General features: G+C 26.5%; 1 protein-coding gene across 3 annotated transcripts in view; it reads right to left on the reverse strand.

The window, feature by feature from the left end:
• LOC136088964 (receptor-type tyrosine-protein phosphatase S-like) overlaps positions 1-27,983 on the reverse strand; it is a 193,246-nt gene that overhangs the window by 107,232 nt on the left and 58,031 nt on the right. The window contains exons 3-4 of one of the 3 annotated variants that reach the window (XM_065814254.1): positions 19,847-19,978; positions 2,995-6,161 (exon numbers count right to left, since the gene is read on the reverse strand). Coding sequence is in view for 2 of the 3 variants with exons in the window: in XM_065814252.1 (XP_065670324.1) it covers positions 19,847-19,978 (132 nt within the window). In the remaining variant the exon portion in view is untranslated. Of the gene's footprint in view, positions 1-2,994; positions 6,162-19,846; positions 19,979-27,983 lie in introns of those variants that run through there. The other 2 variants (XM_065814252.1, XM_065814253.1) reach the window with 2 other exon arrangements.

Consider the following 27,983-nt stretch of genomic DNA (forward strand, 5'->3'; position numbering starts at 1 on the left):
CATACTTTTGACATCATCATTTTTTAGGTGTTCTAAAAAGATGGTAAAGTTATCTTTATTCTTGTATTTCTTAATTTTCTCAATCTCTCTGCTTTCTCTATGTTATCTATATTTCTAACTCAATTACATCCGATTTTTCTCTTTTTACAATCACACCGCAAACCACAAAACAAAACGTTTTTAGCTTGTTAATGTTTTTAGCTCATTGGGAAATATTTTATTTCGATATCTTCAGTTCTCTAACTGAAATTGAAAATTCAGTTGTTGCAAAATAACTTTTGGGCTAGTTAGTTGTGCTGTTGTTTAAATTTCTGGTAAAGTATTAAGTCAGAATTAATTTTTATTAAGATTTTTATATGATACTCTTTCAAAGAGTTTCAAATATGATACTCTTAGACATAAAACTTCCTTGCAGCTCCCTATGTCATACTGAAATAGGGAAATATAGGAGCTTCACTATTCTATATTCCTATTACTTTTCCTTATTGATTGTAGTCGCCATCATGACCTTGGGGAATTGAAATTAATATATATATATATATATATATATATATATATATATATATATATATATATATATATATATACACACACACGGGGCATGTCAGCTATTTGAGAACATCGCGTGGTGTCATTATTTTTTTATGTTTTATTAATTTTTTTTAATTTTTTGTAAACTAGAACACCTGAATTTATTCATCAAGTTCAGAATATCATTGACGAGAGCCGTCAAAAGTCAATGAGGTCCATCGCAAAAGACCTGGGTGTTTCAGAAGCCACAATTCAAAGGACCGTTCATGAAAATCTTGGCTACAAGTCTTATGTGATGAGGAGGAGTCAGTTTATGTCCGAGACCACCAAAGCAAATCGTTTGATAAGGTCCAAGAGGCTGAAACATGCTAAGCAAGGAGCTTGATAAGGTCTAAGAGGCTGAAACTGCTAAGCAAAGCATGGTTTGGCTTTTTTCAGATGAGAAAAACTTTGATCAAGATCAAAAAGTAAACAGAAGAAATTTAAATTTTTTTCATTTTAACTTATCCGTTTACTCATGTTTTTTAAAAACTGTAAAAAATTTTAATGTACATCAAAGAGTACTACTAATATGAAGATTTTTATATGTACTTGTGCATAATTTTACAAAAGGATTTTTGTTTTTAAAAACACTAAAAGCACACAGGTGTTATATTGGAAGCAAAATAATTATTGGCACAAAAATTTTATATAGTATTTTTTTGAACTTTTGTTGGAAAAAAACAAAACTTTGATAAGTTTAAATCTAAAACTTTATTTACATATATAACTCATAAGATATTTACATATGTAACACATAAAATTTATGTAACCCATGAGTTTTGATTAATTGAATAAAATTGATTAATTTATAGCAAAAAGCACATTGCTAAAAAAAAATTGGATAATTTCTTAAAGAAAATTAGTTGTGAATTTAGTAAATAATGGTAAGACCTACAGAGAAGTTAATAAGCAGACTGGAATTCCTTTTGGAACAGTTAGCAACATTATAAAAAAGTATAATTTAAATGGGACTACAACTGATATAGCAGAAAGAGGCCATAAAAGAAAAATATCTGCTGCCATTGATAGAAACATTATTTTACAAGTCGAGCAAAACAGATTTGAAGTTGCTCAAAAGATTGCAGACAAAGTTAAAAACAACAATAAAATCATGATTTCAGCTCAAACTATCTGAAAGAGAATCAGAGAGCAAGGATATCATGGTAGAGTATGTCACAAAAAGCAAAAAATGATCATAAGACATATGAAACAAAGATTATTATTTGCAAAAAAGTTAACAAGACTATTGAATACTGGAAGAAAGTAATTTGGAGTGATGATTCCTAATTTAACCTGATCTCATCGGATGGACAGCAAAAATTTGACGAAAACAAGGCGAGGCATACAAATTGAGTTGCATAAGAGGAACAATAAAATAATGGCGTAGCGAGGAGCTGAAAAATTAACTTTCATTGAATCAACAATGAACGCAAATTCATATATAGACATTTGAAAGCAAAATTGAAGCCCTCTGCTCATAAATTTAGATTCTGAAATAACTTTGTCTTTCAACAAGATAATGATCCAAGACATTCTGTCATAGTAACAAAGGAATATTTTCAAAAGAATGATACTAATGAGATGAAATGGCATGCCCAGCCCCCTGACCTTAATCTGATTGAGAACTTGTGGTACATTCTAGACCAGAAAATTGGAGATAAAGTAACAGAAGACATAATGATCTAAAAGCAGCCATATTTAAAGCATTCGAGAAAATAACTCCAAAAAAAACAAAATCTGTTGTGGAATCCATGCCTAGATGTCAGCAAGCAGTTATTCTGGCAAAGGGTGGCCCAACTAAATATTGAAAAGTAACTTTTTGTCAAAATTTGGAAATTTTTCTTGTTTGTGCTATTATTTTTTTTGCGAGAAAATATTTGATGAGTTTAAGTACAGTTGATTTTTTTAAGTCATATGAACTTATATTTAATAATTTTTAAATACAATGCTTCAATATAATACTATTTTTTCAATAATTTATAGTTTATTCCTTAAAAACAAAAACAAAATACTGTTTTGCAATCATTTTAAAAGAATTTAAAAAAAAAAAAGTTTGTGCCATTTATTTTTTTGCCTATTGTATGTAAACAAATATATATATATATATATATATATATATATATATATATATACATATATATATAAACATATATGTATACATATATATATATATATATGTATATATATATATATATATATATATATATATATATACATAAACATATACGTATACATATATATATAAACATATATGTATACATATATATATACATATATAAACATATATGTGTGTATATATATATATATATATATATATATATATATATATATATATATATATATATATATATATATATATATATATATATATATGTATATATACCATTCTTCTTTATCATCTGAATCCCCCTATCATCTCACCTATTACAACTACCTTAAAGCTGACTGGGACTCTTTCCATGATTTTCTTTGTGATGGCCCTTCAGTAGAAACCTTTCATCTTCCTGTTGACAAATGTGCTTCTTACATAACTTTGTGGATTCAGACTGGCATGGAATCTTTTATTCCCTCTCAACAATTCCAGGTCAAGCCTCACTCTTCTCCATGGTTTTCCTCATATTGTGTTGCTGCAACTTCAAATGGAAACTGATACCTTCTATCTATAAGTAAAACAAATATACAGAAAACAGACGTCTGTTTGTTACTGCTAAAAACTATTGTAAAAAGGTTTTGTCTAACGCCAAAGCTTTTCAAATTCTCAGGTCATGAAATCTTGTATTTCATCACAAAAATTAGACTCTCTCTTGATTTCTGAAGAATCTTTAATATTATCGAAAATAAGGGCAAATCTGTAATTGTAATACCAGCTGTAGTCTTGCAGAAGTGTTCTCCGGATCTGTCATCTATACTTTCAAAACAATTAATCAAGTGCTTATCAGAGTCTTGTTATCCAGCCTGCTGGAAAGCAACATCTGTTATCTCTATTATCAATAACTCTGGAGAGCAATCTGATTCGTCCAATTACTGTCCCATTAATCTTCTTCCTATTATAAGCAAGGTTTTTAAATCTTGTATGTATCTGGTAATATCTTTAAAATTATTGAATCCTTCCTTTCCAATCGTAGTATAAAAGTTGTCCTCGATGGACAGTACTCTTCTTCTTATTCTGTAACTTCAGGGACTCCTCAAGGATCAATCCTTGGCCCTATACTCTTTTTAATTTGCATTAATGATCTTCCAGATATTCTCACATCTAAGGTGGCATTGTTTGCTGATGATACTACCATTTATTCTTGTAATGATAAGAAGCCAACACTCTCTGATTGCTTGGAGGGGGCATCTGAGCTTGAAAGGATCTCACTACTGCAACAGCATGGGGCTCACAGTGGCTGGTGAACTTTAATTCAGGTAAAACTCAATTTTTTTTAACCAATCATTATCGCAATAATTTAGATCTTCCTATATCTATGAACCGTAATGTACTTGATGGGCCATCTACCCTTCATCTTCTAGGATTAACTCTTACTTCCGATCTTTCTCTGAAACCATATATCAAACCAGTAGCAAAATTACCATCTGCTGAGGTTGTATCTTTTCATCGAGCTCGACAATTTCTTACTCGGGATTCTATACTCTATCTCTATAAGTCTCAAATCCGGCCTTGTATGGAATACTGTTGACATATCTTGGGCGGATCTTCTAATGATGCCCTTTCTCTTTTAGACAAGATTCAATAATGAATTGTAAACATAGTTCGACCTGCTTTTGCAGCCAACCTCCAACCATTATCACCTCTTTCTCTTTTCTACAAAAACTATAACAGGTACTGCTCTAAAGAGCTAGTGTCTCTTGTGCCATCGACTAAAATTTATTCTCGTGTTACTGGTCATTCAATTAAGTCTCATCCTTTTTCTGTGACTGTTCCTAAGTGCTTCAAAAATTCTTCTTTATTAAGTTTTTTTCCTCGATCATCAGTTCTTTGAAATTCGCTTCCTTCATCTTGCTATCCTGATTCATATAATTTGCAATCCTTTAAGTCATCTGTCAATCATTATCTTGCTATATAATCTTCATCTTTTCTTTTCCAGTAACTTACAACTCTAATTAGTGGTTGCTTGCAGCCCTTTTGGAAGCAAAGATGTTAAAAATAAATAAAAATAAAAAAATAAAATATATACAGTAGTGATGTGCCATCGGCAAAGGCCGATTAAGGCTAATTATGGAGTTTACTGTATGTATATAAAGGTAAAATCTTAATATTAGGTATGCAACTTTCATATATAAGGTGCACCTATGTACCTGTTTAGTTTGCCTTAATAGTCAATACCGATGCATTGGCCAATGCTGATTAATCAACCGATGCTATCGGCCGATTAATCGGCCAATGGTTTAGCCGATTAACCGGTTGCTGGTTACCAATAGCATTGGCTGGTAGGTCGAATCACTTCTGATGAATAGGAACATGTTAAATATGTAATTTAAATCCTTAATATTATAATACCCTTAAATAAATACATTAAACCTATTATTAGCCACAATCGGCATTTGCCGATGGCACATCACTAATATACAGGGTGGGGCAAAACTACAGAGATGGTTTGAATGTGTAATAACTTTTTTATTTAATGGTTAATTAATATTAAAACTTTTTGTTTTACAATATGTTAATGGGAAATATTTTTGGCTTAAGTGTGAAAAATTATATCCCACAAGTGGTGGCCATTTTTGGTTTTGCACATTCGTGCTCTTTCCAGTACATTTTGCATAACTTTTCCTAAAATTTCTAGTGTTATGAATTGAATTTTATTGTGAATGTTTTGTTTTAGCTGTGGTATGGTCGCTGTCATATTTAAGTACATCTTTTCTTTAAAATAGCCCCAAAGAAAATAATCTGGTGCTGTTAAATCGGTGAACATGGGAAGTAGTTGAAGTCACTTATAAGCAAAATAATGCTTTTGCCAAAAAGGTTGCGTAACAGAGCCATTGCATCCTTTGCAGTGTGGGGTGTGCCTCCGTCTTGTTGGAACCACAACTGTGAATGGTTTTCTACGACTTGCTTCAAAAAATTATCCGGCATCTTAAATGTTCAGCACCATTAACTGTAATTGAGGTGCCATGTGCATTTAAAAAAAAATATGGACCAATGATCCTTTCATACAATACACTGTACCAAAAAGTACACTTAACTGGGTGTAATTGTTGCAAATGAACTGTTCTTGGATTCTCCGTAGCCAATATTCTGCAATTTTGCTTGCTTACGAAACCATTCAATTAGAAATGGGCTTCATTGCTCATTATCAAATTGTTAATGAAATCGCAATTTTCTTAATACCATAATGAAATGGTCGTTGTTGGTCCTCTAAACGGACCTCCATGATTTGCAACCAGGCGGTTTGTTGATTTGCAACCAGACGGTTTATTGTTCGTGTGAAGATTCAGTATGCATATTAGAAAAACAACGATAAACACAATTGACAATGGTTAAAACAATTGAATGTTTATTTTCAAAAATAAATTCAATGATTGTTGATCGCTTTTCTGTTGTGTAGTGATCCATTTCAACTTTCCCAAATTTTCTTCACAAAATTCTAAAATAAAAATAAAAAATGAATTTAAAAAGTTATTAAACATTCAAACTATAGCATTAGTTTTTGCACCATATTATATATATATATATATATATATATATATATATATATATATTATATATATATATATATATATATATATATATATATATATATATATATATATATATATATATATATATATATATATATTTATATGTATATATATATATATATATATTTATATGTATATATATATATATGTATATATATATACATATAAATATATATATATATATATTTATATGTATATATATATATATATATATGTATATATATATACATATAAATATATATATATATATATTTATATGTATATATATATATATGTATATATATATATTTATATGTATATATATATATATATATATATATATATATATATATATATATATATTTATATGTATATATATATATATACATATAAATATATATATATATATATTTATATGTATATATATATATATATATATTTATATGTGTATATATATATATATATATATATATATATATATATATATATATATATATATATATTAAATATAACTATTTTTGTTATATCTTTATTCTAATGTCATATTTCTATATGCTTTCCAATCAAACTTAGGCATTTTCCCCCTGGGTTCCAATAAGTTTATTACAAATTTATGAAGCTTTTTATAGCCATATCTAACTTCTCATGTCTTCACATGTGACTATTCCAACAATTCTTTCCATATTTTGACTATGACAAGGATAATTTGGAATACTCAATTGGTTTTCAAAATATCTTTATTTGAAAAGACATTCAGTAAATGCAGTAAATCAACTTCCTCAATATTTCAATTTACTAATTCACAGAAATCTTTGACTTTGAAGTTGCAGGAAGTTTAAAATGTCTATTGTGTTTGTGAGCCACTGAGCACAATGAATGTTTCTAGGAGAAACTTTAGATATTTTATTTGAAACCTCTTCTTATTGAATAGACAAATTGAAGACAACAGATGCTGTAAAGATATTTTTGATCTAAGCTTAATGTACAGAGGATGTTATCAGTAAGTAAATGAAAAGCACCTTGTATATTTTCGAAAGGAAGTACTGTTAAATTAGTTAAGTCTTTTATTATTTTTTTTACCAATAACTCCTTTAAATGATGCTGGGCCAGAAGTTTTTCCCTCAATTAAATCAAACACATTTTTAAGCGGAAGTTAATTTAAATGGAGCCATTGGATTAGACTATTAAGTTCTGTTTCTATTTGTTTAATCACTCCTCCAAACTTACAAGTGTTTACTACAGTTGCATCACATAAGGTAGCATTTAAAGAACCACTACTGCCAGTTTCAAATATTAGATAAAGAATTTTATCAGCAAGACGACAAGAAGTTCTGCTATCAGATGTTTGATGATCTATATAGCTGCTGCTTGGTTTTCTAACTTTTGTGATATGTTCTTCATTAACTGTCCTTATAGTTGTTATTGTTTTATCCATCAAAACCAATACATTCTAATTTTAAATTTGCACATCATCTCCCAATTCTTTTTTTTTGTCCAAAACAAAATCTTTCTTCTACTTTTTTCCTATCAAGCATATTTGATTCATTTAGTATTCCCAAGTATTTCAAAGCAGCATTAACAGCATTAATAGCAGCAGTTAAAAAGCAACACGATAACGTTCTGCCACAATAGACAGTTCATCAAAAAAATCCTATTTTGATTATATTTGTTTAAAACATTATCAGATTCATAGAGTTTGTCATTTTTAATGATAGATTCATCAAACTTAATACTTTCCTCAAATTCTAACAAATTATCATCAATAATGCGATCCATATCTTTCTCATTGCTGCTATTGAATTGTTACAATTATTTTTCGTGTTTCAGCTTTTTTTAAAGTAGATGTGTAAGTATGATCAAGTGATCTGAGCTGATTTTTGCATTGCTTTTGTCCAAGAAACGCATTTCATTCTTTTATTTGCACTTTAAAAGTACATCTGCATATCTCTCTTTCTAATCCTGTATCATAACAATTGCACAAACATATATCATAAATTTTTTCAAAAGCTTTCAATTTGGTGTAAAACTTATCATTTCTTTTAAGTCTTAATTTTTTTAAATTTCATTTTGTAATTTTGAGAAAATTCCTACTGTTTCGATTGTTGGAAAACTAAATTTATGCTATGAATTTTTAATTTCTGCAGTAACTAATAGGTAACATTCATGAGCAGAACTTGACCCTATTTTTTAGCACCTTCATTTATGCGTACATAAAAACAATATTTTACAACATCTTTTTTTGTAGTTAGTATTGATGTTGGAGATCTAGAACCTTGCCCAAATGTTAAGTTGTCAATATTACTGCAAGTATGAAATGCTGCTATATATAATGAGTTGCTTTTTATTAATTATATACTCAGCCTTCGGAATTAGGGTTGGCATTCAGCAATAAAAACCTAGACGTGTTTAAGGTTAAAAAATTGCCAACCTCGTTTCTATGTTTAATGGTAAAATCTTTGTATCAAATTTTTTTTTGAACACCTGATGCCGACCCAATTTTTCCTAATTACTAGCGCTGTATACTCTTTTTAATTACTAAGAAACAAAATATATACATTTATACTATAAAATATATAAGAAATATTGTTATATTATATATAAGTTATTAATTCCAAATGTAACTAAAATTGTAATTAAAAAAAAATTCTTTCAGTGTTTCTCTTTTATTTTTAAGTTTAGTTATTTTAATTTTCTTTTTCATGAAGAACTCTTATTTAATTAGTTTCATTTATTTTTAAATAAAGTGTTAGCAACTTGTAGCAGAATTTCAGTAGCAGAATTTGTAATTTTACTGCAAACTTTTAATTAGAAAACAACTCCTTTTATTTGGGATTGGAATGGAATATTGTTACTTGGTGAATAGGCATATTATTTATTAATAATTAATTTATAAAATGGAAAAATAAAACTTTTGTTTCGATAATTTAAGTTAAGACTGCTAATTAAATAATTAAAATTTGTATATATGTTAAAAATTTAAAATTATAGGTAAAAATTAGATATAAAATAAGTATGTTTTATGTTTGATTAAATAATTAAATAAATAATTATAATATTTGTAGATAAAAAATTCTTTGAGTGATAGTTATTAATTAATTAGGTTTGTAATTTGGCTAGATATGTAATTTTTTAGAAAATAATTATTTAAGTGATGGGATTTTTATATGATTTCAAATTCAGAATTCAGAGTTTATTAAATTTATTCTTTTGGTTTCGAATATAAAATAATTGCAAGTGTTTGTTTAGACAAAGGTGGTATTTTTTAAAAATGTTTGAAAGAAGGGGCTTGGACTTAAGAGTAGACAGGGCAAAAACGGGGTTTTTGTTTTATCTATTGTTTAAATCCCAAACATAGCTGGATAGAGTAATTGATTTTTGGTATGTTTTGTGTTTGAAGAAAAATTTGTGGTTGTTGTACTTTATTTTCCTTTTGCTATTATGTTAGCTTGATGTAGATTTTTACTGGCCATATTTAGCTTCATCAGTGTCATTATTGATAATCATCTGACACTGCCATAAGTGACAAGCACCTTAAAGTTATCAAACACAGCAAAAAATCCCTCTCATATTATAAAAATAACACATGGATAAAAAACTCACTCATGAATATTTTGACCTCATAATGGAATCATTTGTTTGCAAACTCAAAGGAATTGATATTAACAATCTATCTGAAGTAATTACAAAAATAGATGTAGGACTGTACCACAATAACAACTTACTTATACTGTGGATCTGTAATGACCAAGACACTAATAAAATAAGAAAAAAAATTGAAGATTTCAAAAATATTGATTTAAAATTGATATAAAAACAAACTTAAAATCGGTAAATTTCCTAAACTTTAATTTAAACACCTAATAGCACCTAATAGCACCTTCCAAAACACCAAATAATAACCTCAAACAAATACACACATCTTCAAGGAATTCACAACAAATTCTGAAACACTTGCCTCTGTTAATTTGCTACAAGCTGTTGCAAAATTCTTCAAACGAAACATATATAATACTCATTCAGGCTTAAGTAGAATATGAGCAAGCAATTAAAGCATTTTGATGCAAAAAAATACCCTTCGAATTTAATATTGAACAAAAAATTTTATTTGACTAACAGAAAAGGAGTGGTTTAACCATTTTAACAAAAGAAGAGTGGAAAACAAGGTACAACAACCACAAGTTGTCCTTTAAAAACAAAACATACCAAAATCAACCACCCTATCCAGCTATGTTTGGGGTAAATATAACAAATAGTATTAAACAAAATATTAATAATATTAGACAAATAATAAATTGGTTGATAACTTGTTTCACTAGAGCACTCCTTTTATAGATAGGAATAACTTTAGCTGTAGCAAAGACATCTGAAAAAAGCCCTTTTTCAAAAGAATTATTCAATATGGTACAGAGAGGTTTGGAAATAAAATGGGAAGTAAGTTTAAGAAGATGTGGGGACAGTATTTGAAACTAAACATAATTATTTTGAATAGTATTTTTTATTAAATCACCTTAAAACCAGACACCTTAAAAACAGAAAAAAGAAAAATCAATTCTAAATAAAATAAATAAAATAAAACTTACAAAACAAATGTTTTATTCATGGTAAAAGGCTTTATTTAAATGTTTTATTTATGGTAAAATGCTGCATTCAAAATTCATGTTTTGAAGCAAACATTGACATTTAATAGAAAAGTTTGGGAATTCTGCTTTTTTTTGTAAAAACAGCCTAAAACAGTTTTAGATTGAATTTTTGAAAAATTTGCTGACTTTATTATTTTCTGATTTAAAGGGGTTAGGGTGAACATTTTTTATTCTTAAGGATGTTGTATGACTTTTTAGAATTCTTTAAAAGTTGCATATTTTATTCCTGTACAATTTAAATTTAATAAATAGTTGACTTTTTGTGTTTAGAGTCACCCTAAAATTACGTCAAGCAGTTTTTGTTTAGAGTCACCCTAAAATTACGTCAAGCAGTTTTAAAATATTGTCACATTTTACTGACCCCCTAAAACCCCTCCCTAAAATTAATATATTTCAGTAAATATAAATTTTAATTATTATAATTTAATATTATAATAATTAAAATTTAAATAATTGTTCTGATACTCATATTCAATGCAAATGTAGCCCAGGTGCATTACTTTTTTTAAATAATCTAATCATTATTAAATATATAAAAAAATGTTTTCTTTTAAATAGTCATTAAACAAAATAAAAACATTTTTATGTGAAGCAAATATTTTTATATAAAATAAATAAAGTGCATTACTAGCAATACTAGTTTCATACTAGTATTGCTAGTAATGCACTTTATTTTAGTAATATTAATAAATTAGTTTATTAATAAATCTGTAATATTAATAAATAATATTAGTAAATTAGAAACATTAGTAAATTAGTTAGGTTAATACTGAAAAGACCAAAGTGAAAAGTTTGGTCCATAAGGATTATTTCAACTAGGTTCAATTGATCATGAATGGTCTAATATTAAATATTTGAAGAAACTTCAAAAGTATTTTAAACAAAGGAGCATTTATGCAAATGATAAACCAAATTTGAAAACTGATGCTGAATTTAGGTCAAATACTTCCACATTGTATAAGAATAAGAACATCATATGTTTGCTAATTAATTATTTAGACATTTTGTTCAATTTTTTCCTTGTGTGAAATTCAGATAAAAATTCATATTAGCTTTGCTCAGTAATGACTGATTTTTAATCAAATGCTAGAAATAGACCGGCCCATTTGACTTAGATGTCCAAAAGTCTTTCTGAACTAAAACATTAGACAATTGACAACAGAATTTTGTCAATTAATAATATATACAAGAAGTATTGTGTTAAGTGATTGACCGAAATTCTGTTTTGGTATCGGTTTTGGCCAAAATTTTAATTTAAACCGATACCGAAATTTAGGTTTCTTTACTTTTTATAAATTCGGTAAAAACTGAAATTTTTGGTTGAAAAACGTACCAAAAACCGATACTTATAAAATTTAGAAAAACAGTATTTTGAGAATTTTAACAAAAATATTTTGAGAATTTTCACAAAAATATTGAGAATTTTCATAAAATACCTCAAAAAAATCTTGCTCTGCAGAGAAAATCTGCCATGTGTTAAATTTCGCTATTAACTTATATCACCGACTTAAATCTCAAATTTGGGATACACATGTAATTAATTTTAACATAATACAAGTATAAAAAAGTTTCATTTATCCATAAGAAGTTATCATGTAAGATTTGTAATGTTTCATATTGTTGATGATTTAAGTATTATAGTTGTTCTTTAAATGATACATCTGCAATTAAATTTGAATACTGACAGTATTTAAGAAAACACAATAATACAAAATACAATCCACTTCTAGCTAAATGATTTAATAAACGCTACATTTTTTCAAAACCTTCAGGATATATAGTAAAATGTCTAATTAGCAAAATTTTGAACTTTAAAAGAAATAAATACTTTTTATGTAAAGATAAAAAGTATTGTGAAGTAATGGAAACACTTCTTAATGAGGGTTCTTTTAGAGTTAAGAGCAATATCCTTGCAATTTCTTAACATCAATTTTTTAGTTTATAATAAACTTTTTTATTTATAAATCATTATCTTTTATTTTCAATTTTATAAACTTATTTATTCCTATTATTATATTAGGTTTCACTAATTTATTATTGTTTTGTAGTTTCAAAACATAAAAAAGTTCTTTCATTATAATTCAAATATATTATACTTACTCGATTAAAAACCAAATAAAACTTGTGTATAGTTGATAAAAAATAGTATACAAAATTATAATTATAGTATAATTTAAAATAAGCTCACTAATTTATATGTACATTAAACAATCTTCTTAACTTCTCTAATCACTATTTTCATTTTTATATTTGGCCATTAAAAGCACATTACTTGTAAGAAAGCGTAAGCACAGAGATTTTATTTAAAAATAGAGTGCTTTAAAAAACTTGCCAAAAAAATGCAAGTCTTATTAAGCATTATGCTTTCTCCATTTTACATACAAAACTTGAGTACGAAATTCTGCTACAAAGATCTTGTAATCATTCAAAGAAATAATAAAGAACTATTGACAATTGTACCATTATTTTAACAATAGATTTGTTTTCTTTTTTGTTTTGTGCATAACTAAAGTTGCTAATACTAAGCTTTGTCTTGTGTTTAACTAAAGTTACTAATTTAATATTAAAAAAAATAACAACAAAATTAGATGCCATTTAATAATATCTATATATATATATATATATATATATATATATATATATATATATATATATATATTTTTTTTTTTTTCTTGCTCTTTTATTTCTTCATAATAACTATTACAATAAAATAAATGAAAGAAGAATGCACATAAATAAAAAATTACAAATTTTGTTACATATAAAATAAGAACACGGTGACTTGCAGAAGATCAGATGATCTTGTGATCAAGAACCGCTTACAATCGTTACATGTTTAAAATAATTTTGTATTGTTATAAAATAAAGAAAACAGTCAAATAAAGTTTATAAAACATAAGTTAGAAGTAAAAATTAACGTTTTATATAAATACTTAAAATACAAGACATATCAAGTATAAAATGTATAAATTAAATTAATATGATTAATACAAAAATTAAATTAATACAAAAATAAAATTAAAAAAACAAAGTTTAAGTATACAAGTATATAGTCATATAAATATTTCTTTTATATAAGAATTCGTAAAAACATAAATAAATCAAAATAATTAAATTTAAAAATATATAAGTATGTTTTCAATAGAGAGAATGATATTTTTTAATTTCCTTTTAAATGAGAAAAAGTTCCAGTCTTGAGAAATATCAAAATGTTTCAAAACTATATTGTTCTATAGAAACGCCCCTCGAAAAGAAATACAAAACTTGCCTAAAATGGTTCTGAAAACTGGTTAAAGAAGAAAATTATCATTTTGTAAATTATATTTATTTTTTTCTTTTAAGAAATATAAATTGTGAAAAGAAACTGGAGCTGTACGAGTTTTACATTTAAACATAAAACACAATACTTTAAAAATATTTAGTTGAAATATATTTAAAATATTTATTTCAATAAAAAGAGGCTTACCATGTGAAAAACGGTCTTTAAAATTAATAAGATGTGCAGCATGTTTCTGTTGACGATAAAGAGGTTCTCATTTAATTTTATTGACACTACCCCAAGCTGCATTCGCATAGTTTATGTGGCGATGAATGAATTAGTGGTATAGTTGAGTTAAAATATGTTTATTTAACATGCTTCTTGCTTAATATAATATACCTATACTTTTTGAAATTTTGCAGGTAATGTTTTCGATATGTTTTTTCCATGTGAGATTTTCCTCAATTGAAACCCCTAAAAAGTTTATACATGTTGCTCTCTTAATTAGAAAGCCATCAATAAAAAGAGGAGGAAGCTTGATTGGAAGTAGACATTTTTTAGAGTTAGATTTTTAGAGTAGAGAATGAAAAAGAGACCATTTTGTTTTTTCAATATTCAGAGAAAGTTTGTTTGACTTAAATCATTGACAAACTTTCATTAGTTTAATGTCCATACAAGAATATAGTGTCGTTATGTCGCTATGAGATAAAAAAAATTTTGTGTCATCAGCAAACAAAACTGTAATCAAATTGGATGCTTCATAGAAGTCGTTTATGTAAATGAGAAAAAGAAGAGGTTCTAGTACAGTTCCTTGAGGAACTCCGCAAGTTATTTCTAATACTTGAGGTCGCAATAATGATCGAAATAAACAAATTGTTTTCTATTGCGTAAATAACTTTTCATTAGCTTAAGAAAATTTCCTTCGATTCCATAATATTTTAGTTTTTTGAAACGGATTTTATGATTAATCATATCAAATGCTTTTGATAAGTCAACAAAAATGCCTAAAGTAAATTTGGACTTTTCAAATGAATCTTTAATACATTTAGTTATTTTTAGTATAGCATGCTCAGTAGAGTTATTTTTCTAAACCCATATTGATTTTTATATAATATATTATTTTGAGACAGATGGAAAATTTTGTTATAAAGAATTCTCTCTAAAACTTTAGAAAAAACAGAGAGAACAGAGATAGGACGGTAATTACTGACATTCAACAACTCTCCTCCTTTAAATATTGGTGTAACTTTTGCTATTTTCAACTGATCAGAAAATATTCCTTGATCAATTGAACATTTAAATACTTTACATAAAACATTTTTTATGGTTTCATATGAGTTGATAACCATGTTTTCGCTAATATCATCATGACCTAGTGCTTTATTTGACTTAGCATTTTTAATGCTTTATCAAACTCATCAAAAGATAATTCAAAAGAATATAGACAAGACACTAAAGGAAAATTAAAATTATTAATTTTTTTTTTGTTTCCGTTCAAATATTTTTAGCTAAATTTTTTCCAACTGAAATAAAAAAAGTGTTCATTTTATCAGCTATCACTCTCAGATCATTAAAAATTTCATCATTAATTTTGATGGCACTTGGTAAAGAGTCTGTTTTTGATTTCTTACTGCCTGTAATTTCTCTAAAAGTTCCCATGTGCATTTTAAATTTTGTTTACGTTTTTCTAGTAAACTTATGTAATAATTTTTTTTAACATTTTTCTTTGGACTTCAAATTTTTTAACATAAGTCTTGTAAAATGTTTTATTTGCGAATGATTTTGTTTTTAAGTATTTGTTATACAATTTTTTTAATTATATTAAGGTGGAGATTTGAATTTTTTACATCTTCAGAGCTACACCAAGTCTCTGTGATGCATATAATGCTAAAAATATGTAATGTTTCATTTAAGTTAACACACAAATTTTCAAAATTTTTTTTTAAGCTTCTGATATTAAAATGAATAACATTAAATAAATCCCGCTGGAGAAAATCTTTCAATTCATTTATATAAAAGTATGAGCAGTTTTAAAGAGCACCTGCTTCGCTAAAATAATTTAAGTCAGGATCGGAATAATTATAAAGTATAAAATCAGTAGTTTGAAAAAAGTTAATTGAGCTTGATTCAAAATTAAATATTTGGTTTGAATTTTTAGATTTTAATAATTTAAAAAAAATGAAAATAATAAAAAAAAATATGCTTAAAAATCGCATGTGATTAGTTTATTATAAATAACTTTAGCATACCTTCCTTTGCCTTCTTTTGCTTCTGTAAATAACTTTTATCTTATTTTTATTGTTCTTGCACTGAAATCTTTGTTGACAAACAATTTTTCATTCCAGAGTTTCGCCTTTACAAACTTTTCCAAAATTGCACTTGCCTTTATAGTTTAAATACTTTACTACAATAGTTCTGTTTTTTTTAATTTTTTCACCCAAATCTTTTCCTCCAACCCTATGAGCTCTCAATATTATCAGATTTCAATATTAACAATTACTCCTAGTTTAAATATACACTAGTCTTTTACCTTACTTTCAGTGTCGTCCCAGGTTTCACTTTCGTTTTCTCCTAATCCATTAATTTGTAAATATTTCTGTGACTTCTATCTTCAAGTTCAGCCATTTTATCTTGAATAACGTTTTCTTTTTCTAATTTTGAACTGTTTTTGATCAGTTGATGAGTTGATGTCTTTTTAGTAGTTGATATTTCCAATAATAAGTTTTCATATTTATCACTGACAAATTCAACAGATTTTTTTAGATAACTTACTTCATTTTTTAAATATTTCTTTTCTTTATGCATACTCAATATTTTGATTTCAAGTTTATTAATTTTGTTGTTAAATATTTTAATTATTGTGTTTTCATGTGTATCCATAATTTCTTTGAAAAGCGCCATTGTAATTTTATTAGCCATAATTTAATGATTAAAAATAAACACATCTGTTCGCCACGCGAGAATCAATCAATTGTCAATATAGTATATAAATGTATATACAGTTATGGCCATTGAAATCCGACCACTGCTGAATATAAAGAAAAACAGTCTATGCATGCGAATAATCAATTTATTTTCTTCCCTGACATCAATGATTAGTTAATTAGCTTTTAGCCAATCACATTAACGTTTATTTTATTGCACTGTAAAATTTATTAAGCTATATATCTCATTGTAGGGTATGGATTATCATTTAACTGTCACAATTTAATTATGACTACGAAGGAAGGTCTTCGTGCTAATATTAAACTTTTATGGGAGGATGGTGCAAGTGAGCGTCAGATATCAGCAAAATTGCGAATGCCAAAATCTACTGTTCATGATATTATACAACTAATCAAAGACACGGGATCCACTGCGCCCAGAAAACGTTTTGGTAAAGCTAGAATTACTAGCAAACAAACAGACAATATGATACGCAGGGCTGCTGTGAGAGATCCAACAATATCCAGCACATAAATCAGGGCAGATCTACCTAATGACGTTACAGTCAGCACTCGAACAATTAGAAGACGTTTATTGAAAGATGCAGGTCTACGTTCTCGTCGTCCAGCCCTCAAACCGCGACTGTCTTTAAAGAACATCCGTGAAAGGATCGCATTTTGTAGAGCTCACAGACACTAATCAATAACTAAATGGCGCCAGGTAATGTTTAGCGACGAGACACAAATAAAGCAATTCGCTCCGCATAAGTCATTAGTTTGTCGCCCACCTAATCAGCGTTTTAATGCAAGGTATACCGTACCAGCTGTCAAGCAATGTCCTTCAATTATGGTGTGGGGCGCAATAGCTTCATCTGGTCGATGTGGTATTTATTTAATGCAGAAGGGACAGACTGTTAACTCCCAACAATATCTAAAAATCCTTCAAGAAAAGGTTCCAAATTTGATGGAAATTCGTCGTTGCAAAATATTCCAGCATGATGGTGCACTGTGTCACCAATCTCGTCTTGTAAAATCTTGGTTAGAGGATCACAACGTTCAGGTTCTGGGTCCTTGGCCGGGATCATCCCCAGACTTGAACCCAATCGAAAATTGCTGGGTCAAGTTAAAGTCAGCAGTATCCAGAACTAATCCTACATCACTGGACGATCTAGCGCACAAAATTCGTCAAGCTTGGATTACTGAAATAACGCCAGAATATTGTCAGGCTCTCGTGGATTCAATGCCAGATTGCATTAATGCAGTCTTAAAAGCACATGGTGGTGCCACTAAATATTAAAAACATTGAATATGTACGATATGTTACATTATAATCATTAATTGTTACTGTTATTCTTTTATTGCTATAATACAATTGTTTATTACTACATTAAACTAGTTTTAAGTAAAATGATACTGGTGGTCGGATTTCAATGGCCATAACTGTATATGTTATATGGACATCAATCAATATGAGTTCTCTAAATACTAATTTTAATATAAATTAACTTTGTATTGTTGCCACTACTTGGACTGCTGAGGATAAGTTAATGAAATACAAGAGTACATAACATCATTTTTTAAAGTGTTGGTAATAGACATTGAAAATTATATTTGATAAAAATAACATAAAACTCTGACGTAAAAAAAAGAATTATGAATAACTAAATACTTATCATCTAATGGTTTTATAATTAAAATTATAAAACAATTAGATGACGAACTTATAACAAAAAGCAATATAAATATTTTTTAACAACTTCTTACTGCTCTGTTCTTTAAAAACATTGAGAACTCTTTTCATAAAATTCACAAACATATTTGAAATACATGCACTTTTTAATTTGCTTCCTAAGGCTCTTGTAAGGGTCACTATTATAAAAAGAGGCTACTCAATTTTGTTGTTGTTGTTGCAACTCACAACCCTAAACTTCTAAACAACTGCTAAAGATGACCGAAGAAGTGTGAAGAAGAGCAAAAAAGTGAAGAAGTGCATACAAAAATGGTTAAACAAATAACTTACAGATAAACAAGTTAAACTTTAACTTACAATAAATAATTAACTTACAGAGAAACAAATTAAACTTACAACCCATATACTAATAGGTGTATAGAGAATAGTCATACTGTAAAGTTTAAATTAAAACTTACAGTATCAAAAGGAATACAATTAAAATTTATCAAAGTTAAGTATCAAATTATTTTAGAAGACTTTTAGTTTAAAGATATTATCAAGAGCTTAATAAACCAACAAATTCTTAAAACAAGGTTAATGTGAAATAGAGTTATTCAATGAAAATTATTTTTTACAATATGTTGATAGAGATATAGTAAAAAATAAGTTATAGAAATGTTTTTAACAAGAAGCTGTTTCAAAAAGATGGAATACTTTCAATTTGTACTTATTGGACCATTAAATGTGTTATTTTACAAACTGTATTGTTTTGCTTAGAGAATTGCACTTTTACTCCTCTGCCATTGTTTTACTGTAAAACACTCTTGAAAGACTGATGAAAGTAAGAATCCAGTTAATAAAATTAGGTAAATTTTACATTTATGATTATCAAAATTTTAAAATACAATAAAAATATACATTCTAGCTTCATATAGAAATATATCTTTCATTAGCATTATAATTAAAACTAAATTTTAATTTTGTGTTGATCTTCTTCTAAAAATGTTTGAGAAAAAGGGTATTTTTTACAAAAACAATGTATTATTCAAATGAAATATTTGATAAATTTATATTAATTATATGAACAAAACTTTTTCAATCAAAAATGTATAAAAACCTGGCCATCAACAAAGTCACCATTTTCTGTGAGAGAATAATTTAAAGAAAACTTTTTTATGTAGTTCTTCCAAGTGTTTCCATCACCTTGAAGTGCAATACCATTAACAGTTGTTACTGTTTCAAATTGAACCTAAGCATAAAAGAACAAGTTTTAACAAAACAGGTAATTATATAGCAGTATGTTCTATAAGTTTAATAATAGTGAACGATATAGTTAAAATAATATTTATTTATCATTTTGTTTCTTTTTATTATTTTATGCTTAACTTTTATAATTTTTAATATATAGTTTATAATTACTTTATGTTTGGCATATAATTGACTTTAGCTTAAAAAGTATTTCAATAAAAGATATTTTTTATCTTTACCAAACTTTACCTTCTCAGTCCATTCAATCTATATTACACTTTATTTTGTAACTTATTTAAATATATTTATATTTTATCATAAATAAATTGATTATAAATATATTTATTTTTACATATTTAAAAAATAGACTTTAAAACATAAGTTACAAAAGTAAAAATGTAAGAAAAATTATTACTCAGAAAATGTCTTAATATATCAAATGATTTTCAGAAAGAAAATTAAAGGTTTATACAACTAATCAATTCAAAATCAACTCAACAGATAGTGTAAAGTCACAAGAACCAGTTGTTTCCATCAATTTTTTTTTTTTTTTTTTTTCATTTTTAAACATCTTTACTTCCAACAAGGCTGCAAAGAACCACTATTAGAGTTGGAAGTTACTGGAATTATTAATTAATGGACCAAAATTCTTTCTTCAGTTCAATATATTTATCAATACGGCAACTATTTTGTGTGTTTTGTGGATTTGAAATAAAACTTATTTTATTTTGGAGTTCTTTTTGCAGTTCGTTTTGCAATTCCAACTTGTAATGTTACTTCTATTAAATTTGCATTAGGTGCAGATGAGGTAGCATCATTATTGATACTACCTCATCTGCACCTAATGCAGATAGCATCAATAATGAGGTAGCATCAATAATGATGCTAAGAAACCTAATGAGGTAGCATCAATAATGATGCTACCTCATCATGTTCATGTTCTGTTATGAAATTTGAGTTATTTTTACTCAGTTTCAATATTGGTAAATTCAGCTGATGCGATAACTTCAACAAGGTTTTATAGCACAAAAAAATCATTTTCTGAAATGGGATTCAATTCATAAATGAACTGAATCCCATTTTAAAAAATTATTTCTTTAAATTTAATTTGATTAAGGGTTTATTAATAAATTTGGATAGAATTAAAAATTATCGAATTATTACACTCAAAGAATTCCATCTAGTTTTTATGTCTCATTTTAACTTAAGTTTTTTCACTTTATTTCAGCTATATTTTGATGCAAAATAAAATGCTTTAGAGCAAATTTTTTAAACATTCTTATTTCACCTCTTAAATTGGTTATAATATGAATAAAGTCAATACTCAATTTCATAACATGTTCATTTTTTTCACCAAAATCTAAATTGTAATCAGAGTACTGATCTTCAGCAATCTGATTGCTATTCAGAATTTGGAAATGCAATACATGGTTATAGCAAAGTTGATTTAAAACACCAAACATATTGATATATTTTTTCATTGTGGCTGCAGCGCACTTAGTTGATGCAACAACATTATTTTTTTTTTAAAAACCATAGTCTGCCAACTTTTTTTTTTATTAAATTAAATTATTTTCATCAAACCCAAAACATAGCATTCAATTGTATTTGAGTCTACTGCAAGCACATATGCTGTTATGTTTACATAACATAAAATAGTGCAATCTGTCTATTCTTCTGCTGCATTTTTTATTCTTTCAATATTTTTCTGAAGTTTAGTAAATGTTGATACAGTTTGAAATAGTTGTCAGACTTAGGCCTCTTATATCTTTTTTGTTACATGTAACTAGAAATAAACTAAAATTTTTTTTTTAGAACCATATTAACAAAATTAAGTTGTATTTAACTTACATTAACTAGTTATAATAATAATAATAATAATAAGAAGAAGAAGAAGAAGAAGAAGAAGAAGAAGAAGAAGAAGAAGAAGAAGAAGAAGAAGAAGAAGAAGAAGAAGAAGAAGAAGAAGAAGAAGAAGAAGAAGAAGAAGAAGAAGAAGAAGAAGAAGAAGAAGAAGAAGAAGAGGAAGAAGAAGAAGAGGAAGAAGAAGAAGAAGAAGAAGAAGAAGAAGAAGAAGAAGAAGAAGAAGAAGAAGAAGAAGAAGAAGAAGAAGAAGAGGAAGAAGAAGAAGAAGAAGAAGAAGAAGAAGAAGAAGAAGAAGAAGAAGAAGAAGAAGAAGAAGAAGAAGAAGAAGAAGAAGAAGAAGAAGAAGAAGAAGAAGAAGAAGAAAGCACACACGAAAGCTTCACCAGGTTTATCACTTAAATTTATCCAATTCAATGCTTGCCTAAATAAGGATATTATACTTTATTTTCCCTTATTAAATTCTCCCTTAAAACTGCTGTTTATTATTAAATTTTTCTAAATAGATCTGAAGAGACTATTTAAATTCAACAAAGATTTCAAATAGAGTTGACTAGAATTTCAACTGATGTTCAAATCTTTGCTTTTTATTCAGTTGAAAAGGTTTTAAACCATTCAGTATTTATTATTAGGTTTCTTCAACCCTTTTTTAACTGAAATAAAAGCAAAATTATTAAATATTTTAATAATATCTCTAAGCACAGTAAAAAATAAGTTGAACTTATTTATCAGGCCACATATATTATTTGAATATACTAACTTAATTACCATCTGTAAATAATAATTAGAAATCTTTTATAAACAAAGTATTATATATATGCAACCATACAGCTAATCTTGACCTTAACCTTAACCCAATTATATATAAGTATTTAATTTATGCAACCTATTTGAAGTAAACACTTATGCAATATAAAATAATGAATGATCAAAGGTAGAAAATTAAATGCTACATTCCTCAGAATTATTGGATGCTAATGCTAGAGCTAATGTTTATACAACTAGTCCTACTTGGAAGTTAAATAAGCAACGACGGATAATTTAGAAACTAAATTAACTGGAGGAGAATATTCCAATATAGGCCTTTTATTGCTTTTAATGATAATTTAAATTATTGGTTGCTCAGAAAAATTAATAAACAAGTTTTCAATTTTTCACAATTTTTATACAGTAATTATTTAAATCTGGTTGCCCAAGTTTTTTAAGCTTTGCAAACTAGTTATGTAAAATTGTTATTATTATGAAATAACTAATATAAATAAACCTTTAACAGTCATTAGAACAGTAAAAACTGGTTATTTAAAATGTAAAAAGAATAGAAAATAATTTAGAATAGTAAAGAAATTTAAAAAAAGGAAAAAGAAAGTAAAAGGAAAAAAAGAATAATAATTTTTTAGTGATTAGGATAAACTGGAAGTATTATAAAATTTGTAAAATCATTCTAACGTAATAAACAAAACCATCATGTATTGTAGTTATATTATGAAATAAATAAAATCTCTTGATTATAGTTAAAATTTTCTATTCTTTTGGAAAAACAACAGCTTTTGTAAAAATCTCCTCAGAAAGTTTATAAAATAACAAACTCTCCAGTAGGAATGTTTGTCCTGGTTCATATTTTTCATGGGGGTGGGAGGGGATAGGGATAAAGACATGTTGGAACATTTATTACAAGAGACAGGCTTAGAATATAAAAGTGATATTGACAAGAAAAGAACATCAACATTAAATACTCATCTGCAATGCTCTATGATAAGAGTATTAGAATTTCTTGAAGCACTTTAAAAACCAGGAAAGTAAAATTTACAAATTTATCAATTTACAATAAAATAAATGTTGATCCGAAAAAAAACAACAAGCAGGAAATTGTTCTGATTTCACTGCTACGATTTACTCTACTGTTACAACTTTAATATAAATAAATTTAAAATAACTTAAAAAATAAACTAGACTTTTAAAAGTTTGCTTTTTTTTCTGCGAAATCTCCACTTAAATCACTATTTTACTCATTTAAAAACTTAAGAGTTCTTTTTTAGTGAACCAAGTTAGGTATGGCATTTAGGAGCCTTAAAACCAAAAAAAGTGAAGGGATTGATAAAATTAGTGTTGATATCGTATGCAGAAAATAGTAACTGTTGTGATGGAACCTTTTTTTATTATTTTTTTTAAATTTAAACAAGGTATCATTTTTAAATTTTTAAATTAATTCACTGAATATGCAGTACAGTTAGAAAAATTGACTGCTTAAGGTTAAGGTTAGATTTCTATGATATAATGTGGAAAAATTAAAGTATATATAAAGAGGCAATCTTTGATTCTTCACAAGAAATAAATTTCTTAATTTATTTCTCTTATTTCTCTTAACCTTAAAGAGTTAGGGTACAAGAAATTATCAGGGTTAGAGTTACAACAAAATTTTAATACTGTTATTTTCTGAAAAAATTTTTTAAAATTTAATGATACTGGGTAACAAGCTAAATATAAAAAACATTAGTAGCAATAACCTTTATAAGTTTATCCAAGATATATTTTTTGAGGGAGTCTAACTTAAATAAATTCAGAGATTATATATAAATATATCCAAGATTATATATACATGAATAAGTTCAGTTAATTTTTATACTTTTATGAATAATTTTTGAATGATTTGGATTCGCACAGCTAACTTTGATAATATGATAACATGATAATATGATAACATTGATAAAAACAATGATAACTTGGACCATAAAACTTTCATAATGCATGTATATGTAAAAACATCATTAACATTGAATTACTAGTTTTAAATGCATAGTTTCTCATCAATTAGTTTGGGTTTCGGTACTTAACTAAAAAAACAAGATCTGAAGCCCTAAATTATATTATTCAGCTTAAACTCTTGGATTTAAACATTTAAGCAGCCGTAGTGCAGTGTTTGAGTCCTGGGTCAGAACCAGGACTTTCAAGGTTTGATGTTGGCTCTAGCCAAATAAGAAAAATTGACAAGGAAAAAAGCATAAACTTCCTGGTTAAATGCTCCTTTACAATGCTTTCAGACTAACACAACTTTTAAGCTGTGTGAAGATAATTATTTTGAAGGCGATGCTTACAAAAAAACATTTTTGTAAAAAGGCTTTCCAAATTTTAAACAAGTGTAAAGTTTCATGTTATATTTAACATTAAATATTTCATACTATTTACAATAAAACAATTTTCATGAACAATTATTATTTTATTTAAAAAAATAGTTTGTTTTTTTTAAAACTACATGGGGAAAGTTTTAAAGAAACTAAATGCCATATTTCTTTTGTTCTTAGATTCTTTATTTAAAGAAACATGGATAAAAAACTTTTTAATTTAAAATAAGCAACTTAAAGTTTAAGAAATTTTAGTCAATCAATCCAAATGACTTTATTATGGTGTATGTGGCAGCATAAATAAATAATTAATCAGATAATAAAAATGGCAGAGAGTGACAAGGATACAAACCTTAGATTGCAGGTTTTTGACACAATTCCATTGCGCTATAGTCAAAAAATAATAATGTAGGCTTAAAAAATGAAAAATAACTAGTCTTATTTTTATAAATACATCTGAAATCAGTATTATATATCTAGTTTATGTAAAAGCGGAATCTGTTTTCAAAATACATATGCAGATTAAGAAGTGTTACACATGTGAATTTTACGTACAAGATGACAATTTCAACCACACGTTAAGCCATTTACATTACACAAAAACTTTTTTTTTTATAATTATTTTAGTGAATTTTTTAAATATACTTAATGTAATAAATTTATGAAAAGACGACTTTTTTAGTTTTAAAATTTTTTTTCAGCAAAAGTTTTTCCATTATCAATTATTTTTTAGATTTTGATCTTAGAATGAACATCAATTAGAAATGATTAACTAGTTTATGAGTAGCTGGTGAAGATTTTGTTAAAGCAAAAATATAAAAATAATAATAGTAAAAAAAAAAAAAAAATAGTTTTATTTTAATTTCAAATCACTAAAAAAACTGTAAAATATTATGAAATTGAAAATATAAGTTGAAGGGGCAAATAAAAGATTGCAAAAGCCATTTAGCAATCCTGAAAGTATAGTATTTGAAACAATCACGTATATATAAACTTGATCAATAGTTTGTTTAAAGTTGTTATAAAAAATAGTTTATTCTATATTTGATAAATATTTAAGTAGTTGACCATTAGAAACTTCCCCATAAACAATTCCCCTAATTAAAAAAACAAAACAACTAAATTGTTAGAAAGCAAACATAAGACGATAATGTTGTGGTATAAATGTTTTAAGAAATAAATATACATGTATATGTTTTTCAAAATAAAAATTTTTTTTTTTTTCAAAAAACATAATTAAACATTATTTATAATTTTTTTTATAAAGATATTGTTTAATTTAAAAACATTAAGACTTTAAATGATTTTTAACATGATTTCAAATTAAATTTAATTAAAATATGGTAGTTAAGGTGGTATATACCTCAAAAAATTCAAAATTTTCAAAATTTTAATTATCGACTTTCCTAATCAATTCGACATTGATTCTGAAAACAAGATAAAACAAAACAGCATATAAATTACTCTAATTTAGTATTTAAAAATGTTTATAGTTTTCTAGTTCCTTGGCAATGGTTTTAGTAACTAGAGCTGAATTTATTTCATTTCCTATCTTAAGAGTGTTTTTCCATTTAGTATGGAAATTAACTTTATAGCTTACAGAGCTTCTTATTTTGACTTAAAGACGTATTTCTAAGCAACACAATCAAAGTATTTGTATATATTTACTGGATGTAATGCAAGTTAGGTTAAATTCTTATTATTGAATAAAACCAAATTATTTTTTACTTACAATGGGGTCAACTAGCAAAAAACTGAAATCAAAAGCTAGAAAAAGAAAATTTTATGGTAATAGATTCACTCAAAACCAAATTCTGATTTGTCCAAAGCTACAACAAGAAAAAAATGAAATTATGCAGATATACCTGCATCAGCTAAAAAAATAAAATATGTAAAATTCAAATCTGAATTATATATAAATTGTATCTAATTCAGACTTTTATTGCATTTAAACGTTTTATGTTTACATGCAATAAAAGTTTCTTGCTGATTGAAAATTCTTTCTGATGAAAAAACAATATCAGGAAAAAATCGACTTACTAATCAAGTCATAAACACACTTCAGTACGGTTGTGCTATTAGAGCTGATAAAGAAAACTTATATAGCATGAAAAAAACAATAGCTCCAATTATTCATGTTTATTTAGTAAATGCTTCAAATGAAGAAAGTCATAAGTATTGTCCATCAAACTCATGATGTAAATACAAGACTGTCATTGAAAAAGAAAATAATATAAAAGTCAATATTCCTGCTGCTATTGCAGATGAAATCAAATACATTTTTAGGTATAAAGATCTATAAGTTTTGCATTTTTTTAATTTTGATATGAAATAACTCAAAATCTGTTTTGTCAAATTTATTGAAATTTTCAAGATTCATTCTTTAGTCTAATGTTCTATAGTCTATAGTCTAAAGTCTATGCTCTGAACTAAAAAAATGCTAAACTTTTTTTTTACTTATTTTTATATGCATTTTTATACTTCTTTTTGAGGAATTTTTGGCCAAAATTATTGTAATTAAGAAAGCTTAAGTTATACTTTTGATTTATTAACTTTTTTTAGTTCAGAACATGGATTGCACCATTATTGATTAGTTTGCAAAAATTGATGTAAATATCTTTTTGCAATTAAAATATATATTGGAACAAAACAAAGTAAGAAATTCACAATGATCTTATAATTACAACCTTATAAAGTGAACAAATATATTTAGTTATGCAGCCCTCGGAATTAGGGTTGACATTAAGCAATCCTGATCTAACTGCTGACCTAAATGCATTTGAGGTCGGCAAAAAAGTTGCCGAACTTGTTTCTATATTTATGGTAACCCCTTTGCGTAAAATCTTTTTTGCCGACCTCTAACAGTTTCATTTTTCCTAATTTCAAGGGCTGGCTATGATATATATTATAAGTTTATTATAAATATTAAAATTTTGTCAGTTACAAATATCTAAAAAATTAAAGCTGATAAGTGATAGTAATATAAAAAAAAAGTTTTAGTTTAGTTTTAAAAATGGGGCTAAA

This window comes from Hydra vulgaris, chromosome 12 (genome assembly GCF_038396675.1).
Source record: "Hydra vulgaris chromosome 12, alternate assembly HydraT2T_AEP".
Lineage (NCBI taxonomy): Eukaryota > Metazoa > Cnidaria > Hydrozoa > Anthoathecata > Hydridae > Hydra > Hydra vulgaris.